This window comes from Nelumbo nucifera, chromosome 1, assembly GCF_055504915.1.
Source record: "Nelumbo nucifera cultivar China Antique chromosome 1, China Antique-T2T, whole genome shotgun sequence".
NCBI lineage: Eukaryota > Viridiplantae > Streptophyta > Magnoliopsida > Proteales > Nelumbonaceae > Nelumbo > Nelumbo nucifera.
The window spans coordinates 204,962,322-204,974,778 of NC_142649.1; the positions used below are offsets into that span (position 1 = coordinate 204,962,322).

The following is a 12,457-nucleotide window of genomic DNA, read 5'->3' on the forward strand; positions in this document are numbered from 1 at the left end:
ACTCATATGGATCCCGGGAATTAAAACCTTCTTGCAAACATTTTGGAAACCATATATATACTTTTATATCTTATATAAAATATATTTTGCAAAACAAATCTCAACGGTTGAAATCGGCTGCCGGCAGTCTTGGTTTCCATCAGAGAGAGTGCATCCCCGATCATTACCTTTGTCCGACAAAGGGGCTGATCCTGTCACCATGATCACCCACTCAGATGAATTCTCGGACTGTCCCAACATACCCAGGTTTTGACCCCCGCTAAGGATCTCACTAATTGGTACATCAAAGATAGCCCAATCCGACACCTAGTGCAGTATCATAATCGAGTCTAGGGGTCGGGTGTAACTTTCCAGTTTTGCCCATCAATCTCCAAGGTCCAGGGCAATACTGGAAATCTGGTCCAGTTCAAAGATTCAATTAATCCTACACTGTATGTGCCTAGGGTCTCACCCTGGCAGCTGAGACAGGCCACCCCAACCGACTTGATGGCACCACAGTGTCAGCCTTGTCAGGATAGGTCTCCCCAGACCGACCCACCGGCTGTGAACATTCTAAACTAACACGAGTCTCATTAAGTGTCCAGTTTAAGGGTATTACACAGAAACATACCAAGGGAACATGAATCAAATATGTATCTTTATTCATTTACAATAAACTCATAAAGTACATCATTCTGATTGAAGCTAAGGGCATACAAAACTGTCTAACAAATCCACCATGACTCCTGACCTTTAAGTCATATGGCTTCTAACACGTGTGCTTGTGGAGCAGTTCTATTGGATTAGAGCTCTGACACCAACTTGAAAATATTAATTCTCAAATCAATAAATGAAGACTGGAAACTATGAATGAATAAAAAAGGAGAGAATAAAAGAAGAGAGAAATTGACATGAAAGAGAGTAGCACACTTGCAACCATCATTTGCTTCTTTTCTATTTATATGTTGGGTTACAAAAAACTCAATAAAAGACAACAATACCCTCCATAACTAAAATATACAAACAGACATAAATAACCAATGATAAAAATATACAAATACCCCAAAGCACTCAAATATAAAATACTAACTTATTCTCAGCATAATTAATGGTTAGATATGCATAGACTTTGTTGGTAGAAATATCACATCAATTGCATGTATGACTAATAATATTAAATACTTGAATAACTCCATTCATACCTACTGTCAATGGCACCATTTATGGTTGCAATTGGAACATATTCGTCTCCAGTGGCTATCGTAGCCCAATCAAAATGAACTCTCCCACCACCTCCACCACCGCCACCAACAGGACCACCATTGCCCCCAGAAACCGATAAAGAAGAATTTTCACCAAGTGTAAGTGCTTGAAGGAAAAGAAGAATTGTCCCACCAGAACCACCACCAATTCCACCCACCAAGTTACTATTGTGGTCTCTTATTGCTTTACCATAGCTTTGACCATCAGCCATTAAAGATCCATAAATGTCAAGCTTCAAGAGGGGCCATTGAATGGACCCTATTACTAGAAAATCCAAAAAAAAAAGACATTAGTAGGCAAGGTTTGGATCTCATTCCATCCAATAAAAATTGTAAAAAAACAAAGCTGCTTGCAAGCTACTATATCAAGAACATCAGATAACCGGAGAAAAGTGATTCAAGTCACAAAAGACAAAAAAGAAAAGAAATGTGTTCATGGAATATGGTGAGAAAAGCACAACAACTTGCTTATATATTCAATGAAATGAACCTATCATGTTAAACTTTTGTCTTTGTGACCCTAATTTGTAAGCTGCAACTTCTTGTTAATTCATAATTTTTCATTGCATCAGTTATAGTAATATCTTTGAAGAGAATGAAAGTCCTTGTGGCAACTTCTCACAAAATAAAGAGGTCCCCTATATGATGTTGGCACTGATGCAACCAGATGAAAGTCCTAATGCTTGTACCAACAATTTCAAGCCTATGGAATGGATTACTAGATTGAATGGCAAGCAGGTTTTTCCAGCAGTCTCAAATTTTGATGGACATGTTTAAGAGCAACTAGCACAGAAGCAAGTAGATTCCCAAAAAAATATTATTTTTCTTCTCTTTTCAGAGTCTATATTGAAAAGATACTTTCTGTGCAGGTTAGAATATCTTAGCCAAAAAGAAAATCTTAACTACATCTACATGTAAACTTTGGGTGGTAAGATTCAATCCAAGGTTGAGTATGTAGTGGCAAAACTCTAGGCATTAAAACTCTCCTTTGTATTCCTAATTATAAATTTTCTACTCTATTTAATTCTTCCTCTTTCCCTCCATTTTCATGAAACAAATTTATCGTCCCAGTGTAGTCAAAGCGTCACCTAGGCATCAACTATTGCTTAGGCTTTTTTGGAGACTTATCGCCTAGGTAACCAATTATGTTCATTTATATATTTATACAAACGTGTAACCCAATTTCAGTTGATAGGAGTATATGTAGATCTAAAAATTAGGGCTCTTAACCTTGTTTTGATGGTAAAAAATGCCACATTTCCTCTCACTGATCCAAGGCCAGCCCATAGTCAAAATGTCATTCTTAATCTTTGTGTATATTTGGGGGATTAATAGACTGATCATCGAGGGAAACTCAAAAACTGTGATAAAATGGTTGCAGAAAGGGGAAGGAGTGACCTGGCAGCTGAAGAATGATTTCAGAAGGTTCAAATGGATGTCTAGGAATATGTCAATTCAGGTGGGTTGGGTTAGGAGATCGGCCAACAGTTTGGCTGATAGCTTAGCAAAGCAAGGGGTTCAAAGAACAGATATGTTTTGGTCACATTTGTAATTCTGTCCTGGGTCAGCTTCTATGCTGATATCTTTGCAACTTCTTGTTGTATCTTAAAGCATCTTAATTAATGAAAATTTTCAGAGTTATTGACCAAAAAAAAAAATCTTTGTGTATATTTGTATTTTCCTTTGGACTGGGGAGGTCATTCAGAAAACTTGTGATTATTTCTGAAAATCAAGAATAAGTTGTCATTTCATCGTTTACTGATTTAATCTGTGGTTATATACACACATTATAAAACAAGTATATATCTACTTATTCATTTTTGTTGCTTAGGCAACACCTAGTTGTCACCTAGATATCAACTCACCTTGCCAGGCCAATACACCTAGGCATCACCTAGATGCCTTAAACTACACTGCTCCTTTGATCATATAGGGGAATGAGGGTGATATTCGAGGACTGTCAATGGTACTTATCCAATGAACAACTTTTGCTCAAAATTTAATATTTGAATTTTGACAAGGGCTTCATGGAGTGTGTCATACAAAGTTGGACAGAATTTTCTTTTCCTTCTTGAGATAAATTGAATTAGGAGAGTTCTTATTTGTTTTGTTTTGCTTCATATTCACTTGAGCATGAGTGATACTTCTGCTCCAACTTGATGTGTAGTGTTGAAATGTATATGTATATACATTTATATATACTCAGATGAAGGATGTTAAATGGTGCATGTACATGTGCATGACACCAAATAAACATCATGGTTTCTGTTAGTAAAAGGACACTTTTGTCCTTTTGCAGTTCTGTCAGTATGCTGAGACCATAAAAGCTGCTTAAAGATACTTCCTCTTCTACCTAAAACAGGGCTACATCTACATATTATCATCGAAACAGATCATGTAAGCATCTATATCAGTGAAGTAAAACAACAATAGATCTAGGGGTGAGAAAGGAAAGAGACGTTTGATAACCTGAATACCTGATACAGATGGGTCTAAGACAGTGACGACAAAGAATCAATAGATGAAATTCAAGAGAAGGCTGCAGAAGGGATTGTCAAAGTCAACAATCCGGTTTCTGGGAAAAAGCTGCATACCAAATTCCTCTCTCAATCAACTGTTGGATTGAATTGAATTTTGGATATGTTGAAGTTCGAGGAAAATAGGCCTTAAAAATATCAAGATGTTCAGAAAAAGTGGGTGTCCTTCATCAATCTGTTTTTCATGACCTTCCCATGAGGTTGTGGTTACCTTGTATTGGGTCCCTCCTAGTGAAGAATTTATCTAATTACATTTTGATAAGCTGCAGTTTAGATAACCCAGGAGCTTCAGGCATTGGATGAGTCTAGAGATAATAATGGATGCATTTTTGGCATTGTACTTGGGACCCAAAGGATATGGGAACTCTACTACGAAATTTGCTATGGAGGGAGATTCAAAGGTAGTGATTACCTGGCTGAAAAGCCTGAAATACAACAAATAAGGATCTTGGAGAAGAGATGGCACTTACCAGCCTCACTAAAATGGTACATTGACGGATCATGTATTATATATAGCTAACTCACTCTTTTCTACCAATTAATAAAATTCATGTTATTCATCAGAAAAATAAACAGTGGTCAAAAATCAGCCAAATGTTGATCATGTGGACCCCACCAGCTGAGTCGCCCATGAATCTAGTAGTTTCTATTGGAGTTTCATTAATCTGAGTCTAGTAGTTTAGTGAGTTAGAGTGGAACTTACAGTTATAGGAAAAAGAGGTCAGTTTGTCTTTTTAGTTTGTTATTTCAATTTAACTGTTTTTAAATAAAAAATTAGCAGGTTGATCAAGGGCAATTTACAGAGTTTAATCAGTATCATAAGGTTTAAGGGGACAATAAAAGTTACTAAGGCCCCGTTTGGCACGTCTTTCCGTGTGGTCTGCTGGCTATTTACAAGCTCGGTAGACCGTGATTTCGGCCTTTTCCCGTTTGGTTCGCGGTAGATCTAGCTGCCAAAAGCCAATGCACTGAAAAGATGCAAGCCCAAAACAGGCGATTTTCGGGAAGCTCTAAATGGAGCTTTTGCGTTTTTTCTATTCATCTTTGCGCGGAAAGACGCACAAAAAGACACACCTTAGCCAAATGGGCTTCAGGCTGCTCAGATCTTAATGCAAAAGCTCAATGCGTCTTTTAACTGTCAGAGCTACCAGAAGATCTTCCCAAAAAGACTTGCCAAACGGCCCCTAAAACCATTCACACAATGTATATCTTATTGTTATTATTCAGCTTTCTAATCAATAAACAAAGCTTTGAAGTTCCATATATGACTGGTAAGATCATCTTATTCTTCTACTATATTACTGTTTTGAGGAGTTCGTTGCATTACAACCTAATCCTAAATAAAAACACGATGATGACTACCAATGGAAGCCTTTAATTATGCCACTAATGCAGACAAAACTGATGGAAGGGAAAAGTTTTTGAAAATGTGTTACCTATCATCCCCCCTCCAGAAACATGACCATACGTTTTACTAGGCCCCACACTTCCACTTCCCAACTCACAAGGAAGATCAGCATCACCATATTCTTTACCACCTTCACTAAACCGTCCATTGTAAAATCCAGATCCTCCTCGCCCCCCATGTCCAGCACCACCTCCAGCTCCATTTGAAAAATTTCCTCTACCAAGGCCTTCATTGCAACCTAAAAGACAATTCCAACAAGGTAGAAACACAAACACAGATAGTTAAGCCTTGTACATATACCTTCTGTGTTAATATATTAATGGGCATTGTCTCATTTCAAGAAAAATCAGGCATTGAAGGCTATGGATTACCTAATTCTGATGCACTTATCATGCCATCTGTGTCAACAACAACAGTCCTTGCCCTGTGAATTTGAAGAATGCTACCTTTGACAAGGCCATTAACAGTGAGGTCTTCAACACGACAAATCTGCCAAAAATTACAGCCTGATACAATAAGCTTACTAATGAAGCAAACTATATTTAGTAACAGCCGTAAATATTTTTATATTTTTATCAGTAATAACAACAGGTAAATATCATATTTGAATTAGACGTATAAGGCCTTTCAGATGAATGGGTGACAGGCAATCAATGTTTTACAATGATTGGAAATATTGGATGGAAGTTGCGTACAAGAGTTGTCATCCATAATTGTGACATGTAAGATTATTACTGATGTTTAGATTTTAAATAGCATAACAGTAAAAATTGTTTCAATGAAAGACTTGAAACAACATACCAAGTGGTTTGTCTAAATTGTTATTGTTCATGCATGATCTTAGACAAGCAGAGTTTGTCTTCACTTTTTTGGTAGGTAATGATGCAACTAATAATCAGGTAAAAAAACTAAGATGAAACATATCTGATTTAGAGGAAAGTAGATGAATGCAGCCAATGCACAAGAAGTAGGAACTTTCTGTAGAAAAATTTTACACAGATAATAATTATCCCTAGTAATCTAAACACTGCATATACTCAATCAACTAAATACCAGTCCACAACACCCGAAAAAAGGGTTGCATTGCTTCTTTTAAATTGAATTCTTCATAATTTTTTTATGACAAGGGCTTCATAGTAATTCCTTCAATCTGATTGAAATAATTGAATAAAAAACATTTTACTGTGAAAAAGTAACTAGTTTATATAACAAAAAGGAATGTGTTCATAACAAGATATACAAGGTTTCATAAAATACAGATAGTCCTAATTTTTATGACAGATAGTCCTAATCCCATATAAAAACTACATGTATAAGGAACTGTCACTTCACAAATCTCCCCCTATTCCTGATTTATCCAGCTTATCCACCATAGAAATTAAACTCCTCAATATCCATCTTATTCAAGTGTTTTTTGCTGACACTATTTCCCTAATCACATTTAGAAAGTTGGCCAGTCACCATGGTCCATTCCCCCATAGCTTGAAACTGTTCAATGGAATTTATAAAACCATCTTCTACAATAACCAATAAGCTCTGAAGCTGTGTAACTCGAGAAGCTTATCTGGGAGGATTTCTGACTTAGACTCATGAAATCTTCATCTCCTATGAGCCAACTAAAATCCAAAGAATATGCCCATCAACCTTGATGAAACTATATATATGTATGTATGTATGTATGTATGTATGTATATATTATTTTGGCAGTTAGTCATGCTCAATTCTATACTTTTCTATAGTGACCCATATTTTTGGTCCCTCAGTTGGAAGACTGCACTGTACTCACCACCCATAATTGCATGGGGGCCTAGTGTAGTTAATTCCTTCCAAAAAACATTTTTTAATGTATTTCCTTCTATCTCTGTCTACTTAAATGTCAATATATATACACAGCATACACACATCATTCTTTGTAAAGAATGAGAAGAAGGAGATGGCACCAGGTTGTCCATATACTCTCATAAATATTATATAATAATTATCAACAGATAAAACTAATATCACATCATGAAAAACACAAAGAAAGGTACTTTCATATATTCTAGGTAGGCCCTGCACATGAATGATTAAATAAAGTACAACGTTCTAGTCTGACACATGCAATGATTGTTTCACATGGTCATCTTAAATGCAACATTCTTGACCACAAAAAATAATGTTATTATATGAAATTAAATAAAAAAGAGGGAGGGAATTTGGTTTAAAGAAGATGAGTGGCAATTCTAGAAATATAAGTATAGGAGGGAAATCTTAATGGGTAATTGGAAGGTTTAATGGAGGGAAAAACAACCAAATTTTGGAAAATGTGGGAGGAAGGATCAAAAGGAGCAAATTATTCCGATATCATAGGAGCAAATTATTCGGAAATAAATTATTACTCACTTGCAAGGAAAAGGACAATGTATTGTTAACATGGCAATCTTCTGGAGGAGCTATCAAATCCATTGGACATGTCTGACTCTCACAACGGGATTTAGTTGCCCTGATGAGGACAAATCTAAATAATTAGATATTCTTAAAGTTTTTGATGATGCTCATAAATGTACACAATCTGCTCCAAACAAGTGAACAAAATCACACAACTTACAAATTACGACCAGTTTCATCATCCAGTGGAGCCTGAAGTAAGGCACCTCGCCCGACCTATCAAATGAAAAAACAAAGATATCAAACAAGGATGAAGACTAAAATGACCTCAATAAATAGAGACAGATTAACAATAACACAGAAATTAAGCAATTGCAAAGTTCTGATTATAACAAGTTATAAACAGAAGTGCATAGGAAAACCAAATAGTTTATGGTCAACCCCACAAGTAACATGCATAATACATAGACAAAAAAAAAATAGACATGCTCTGTGCTGCCTGCCCTAGGAGGGGACTATGTGGATAAGGTTGTCCTGGTTTTCCTGATTTCCAAGGTTGAAGAGGAAGCTAAGTGCTGCCATCCTCTAAGAAGATCATCCACCAAGTAGCATTTATAAACATGAATGGTTTTTACCCAATTAACTGCCTTTATCATGATATTCTAAATCAAGGATTTTATAGGGTGGACCTCTTCCTTGAAGAGTCTAGCATTTTTTTCTTCCCAAATTGGCCATAAGATGGCCATCTTTTTTTTTATCAATAACAAAAATTTTCATTAATGAGAAATAGTCAATTACAAAAGAGGGGGGAGGTAAACTCTCTTAACTCCCCCCAAAAAAGATACAACATTACAATGTAGCCCAAAGTAACTGATCTCTTCCCACCCTTTGTGCTTCTCCATAAGGTGGCCATCTTTGTGCTTCTCCATAAGATCTTTCCTCTTCTTTTGATTGGGGATAGGAGAGAGTTTTCAAATAAACCACTTACGTCCCTTGGTGGGCCAACATGCATCCAAACAGCACAAGGAAAAAAGAAAAGAAAATTGTTCCCAAATGCTAGAGGCGTAATTATAGGAGAAGAGTAGATGGTATATAGTTTCAGAACTTCCCTTGCAAAGCATAGATGAGGGCACAAGCACCAGTTTAGCCTCCTTTGAAGAACCTCACAAGTGTTAAGACTTGAATGAAAGGCCTCCACCAAAATGCACTTATCTTGGGTGGTATTGGCCTGCCAAATTGCTTAAGAGGGGAAGAGGAAGAAACTAAAAAGAGAATGAAAGAACAAGGCGCAATAAAAGGACCTGGAATTAGAGAGACCAAACACTCCTATCTGCAACACAAGTATCAGATACACTTCCATCCATATGTGCAAAAGTAAGAGTTAGAGAGTATTTAGAACCCCTCAACCCCAAATTCCAAGTTAGACTAGCTTCAGTCAAAGATACAGAGAAAGCAATGGGTTGGTTTTATGTTTGGATGTGGCATAAATAGAAGGGGATTTATTTTTATCTACCAAAAAAATAGAAAGGGAATTATCCATTAGAGGTAAGTTGGCCCACCATAAATCTTCCCAGAATCTCACCTTATCCCTGTAGAAGGCATCATAATGAAAGCCAAGAAAGATCCATAAATAGAATGAATAAATTTCCAAGGGTAGGCCAAAGTAGCATAAACCGCCACACCAGCATCCCAATCGCTCACAACTGAACCATGAATGGTTTTGATCACATTATGCCACAACTTAGTGCCCAATACCTCCAAAGTCACTTAGCAAGAAGGGAAACATTCCTATACACCAATCCTCCAAACCTAATCCTCCCTCCTTCCTACTTTTAATCAAATCTGAATTCACTAAATAGATCTTTTTGGATTCACCCAATTTCCACAAAAACCCCCACATAATCCTCCCTAACCTTGTACTTGTAGCCACTAGCACCAGACTTTTAAAAACTTAGAGAAAATACTGGAAGATTTGAAAGAGTAGAGTTTATAAATGTAATCTTTCCTCCCAAGCATATATATTTCTTTTTATAAGTGGACAACTTTTAGAGAATCTATCCAACACTGGGTTCCAAAAGCCTTTTGTCCTAGGGTTTCCCCCTAAAGTTAGTCTTATGTAGGTTAAAGGCCAGTTAGCTACCACACATGCCAAGATGTTTGCAACTAACTCTCTTATGACTACCTAGTTAAATTGATGCGTGTAAAGGTCCTATTCCCCAAGTTTAGCTTTAAATTGGATATTTTCACAAAACAATTGAGGACCTTGAAGTTTTGAACTGCATGCTCCCCAAAATCCTCACTGTATTAGTACTCAACTCCTTTTTACTGTGTTTTCTACTTCCTTCCAATTTTTAACTCTCTCTGTTACTACACCACCATCGCTTTCCAGATTTCTCATCTTTTTCTACTGCCATTGACACCCGTCCTAAGTTTTCTACATGGTGAGAGAGTTCAATGCATAGCACAGTTCTCACCCTCCATTCTCCATACTTTCTCTGCTCTCCCTCTATCTTTGATAATGATAAACTCTTGCTAAGTCCTAGAGATTGTTTGCCCTCCTCCCAAGTCTCTTCCTGCTGGTATATGATGATAACTTGCCTTCTATATCTTGCACACAACTCCATGAGTTGTATTAACTTCCTATTTTTGTTTTCTTCTCTCTTTATAAACTGCTCCATGTGATTCCTTCCTCTCTTAGCATCACCATTCCTCTTCCTTTCTCTCTCACCTTCAAAACCAATCCTGAGTATGCTGATACCTTTTTTTTATAAGTAATAAAGTGATTTATTAAGAATGATTAATATGAGCCAACAAAAATTACATAACAGAGATCCCACAGAGAGGTGTGAGATGCTGCCTCAAAAAACAAAGCAAAATTACAACTGAGTCCAGAATAATTGATCCCTATGCACCCCTTGCTTGGAAAAGAAGATCTGCCATCCCATTATCTGATCTCCTTTCCCACTGAACTCTATGTGTTAATTGGATGTTAGCCACCTAAATTTTCTCATTACCCTGGCTCTTTCAGCCACCCAATTACAAGTTTAGAGTCTCCTTCAATGACCAATCTCGTGAAGTTTAAATCTTTTGCTAGCTGTGCTCCTTGTACGACTGCTTGGACCTCTGCACTAACTGCATCCCCCACTCCTATTGGACCAGAAAACAAGGCAACAACCTGACCCTCTGCATTCCTAAACACACCTCCAATACCAGAAGGCCCGAGATTACCAAGACTGCTACTGTCAAAGTTTAGCTTGATAAAGCCTTCTTCAAGGGTCCTCCATTAGAAACCTTTTGGCTTCTATATTGAAGATCTTTCTCCACTTGGTCACCCAGGAGAACTCTTCCTTCTCCATTTTCTTTCTCATCACCTTTTTCTGAGACTCAAGAATCTTTCCTTAAGAGCTAAATATCTTATCTATAATTAATGGGATAGTTCTATATGTAAATATTGAAAACCATCATAATATGTAATGGCATTATCAGATCATCAGTGATCCTTCTCCTTCAGTAATAGAGGTCGAAATACCTGAACAGAATGGAGAGGAGATGGAAACAGGGCCTGGAACAAGTTTTGGGGAAAATGAAGGGTGTGAGTCAGGTTTAGGGAAATATTGTTTGTACTAAGAGGGGCTGGAAGGTTTAGTGAGTGGGCTTTAGGTGTTTGACTTTTATGGGTGGCATCTTATCACCCTACTGTATATATTTACTCTTCTTTAATGAATTTTTTTTATTTATCTATTACCAAAAATAATGGCATTATATGCATGCATTTGTGCTGATTGCTGAGGACAAAGGGGTAGGGTGTGTATTGATCAGGCTAAGGGGAGCAAGGTGATTGGCCTGTGTGGGTAGGAGAGGGGTTCAGCTTTCAGATCTTAGCTGTGGCCTGTCACCTGTGTGGGCTCTTGCCAGAGACGGTTTTGAGGCCAATTATTTAACAGTAAAAACACCATCTCCACCTCCATTCATCATCCATATTAACATAGATAGATTGCCTCTGTAACAGTTGCAGAAGGGCCAACAGCTGATCCATCTCCCAATCAAAAAGATTTCGTCTAAAAAGGGGGCACCAGGAGATTGAGTCCCCAACCACATCATAGATATCAGCAACTGAGGCCTCAGGACTGAGGGCACAATGAAAAAGCAGCGGAAAGGCTTCAGCCAGGGGGATGTCTAAACACCAGGAGTCCTTCCAGAACTTCAACCTATATCCCCTACCAATCTTGAGAGCTAGACCATCAGAAAAAACCGGAAAGGATTTCAAAATTCCTTTCCAAAGTGAGCACCCCCAGCTCTGAAAAGGATCCAAAGATTTCCAATTACCCCAATCCACCCCATGTTTAGATGCAATTAGGGTCCTCCACCAAGCATTCCTCTCAACACCAAACCTCCAAAGCCATTTACTGAGAAGAGAAGAGTTGAAAACCTTCAACTTCCTAATTCCCAACCCTCCATCCTCCACAAAGAGGCAAACCTGATCCCACTTACCAAGATGGATTTTTCTTTCTTCCTCCCAACCTCTCCACAGAAAATTTCTCTGAAGGAACTCCAGCTTCTTTGTTAATTTGGAAGGGATGGGAAAGAGGGATAAGAAGTAGGTGGGTAGGTTTGAAAGAGTACTTTTAAGGAGAGTAACTCTACCCACCAGGGAAAGATACTTGGCATTCCATGAGGCAAGTTTCCTTTCCATCCTTTCTACCACCGGATCCCAAATAGCACTCAAGGTACACTTGGCCCCGAGAGGGAGCCCTAGGTATTTCCCAGGGAAATGGCCCACCTTACATGCAAGGACTTCAGCCAACTCATCTAAGCAGTCAACTCGACCCAATGGAAAAAGAACACTTGTTAAGGGCCCGGGAATAGGATCTCGTCACGGGTCGGTCCACGGGAAAACCCTCTTG

At 37.9% G+C, this 12,457-nt stretch overlaps 1 protein-coding gene across 4 annotated transcripts in view; it reads right to left on the reverse strand.

Moving 5' to 3' along the window:
- The window catches only part of LOC104609862 (MraZ), a 127,170-nt gene that overhangs the window by 80,164 nt on the left and 34,549 nt on the right, over positions 1–12,457 (reverse strand). For all 4 annotated transcript variants that reach the window (XM_088895918.1, XM_010276265.3, XM_010276264.3 and 1 more), the window contains exons 8-12: positions 7,774–7,829; positions 7,569–7,668; positions 5,558–5,675; positions 5,215–5,424; positions 1,182–1,506 (exon numbers count right to left, since the gene is read on the reverse strand). In XM_088895918.1, coding sequence (XP_088752044.1) covers positions 1,182–1,506; positions 5,215–5,424; positions 5,558–5,675; positions 7,569–7,668; positions 7,774–7,829 — 809 coding nt within the window. The remainder of the gene's footprint in view (positions 1–1,181; positions 1,507–5,214; positions 5,425–5,557; positions 5,676–7,568; positions 7,669–7,773; positions 7,830–12,457) is intronic.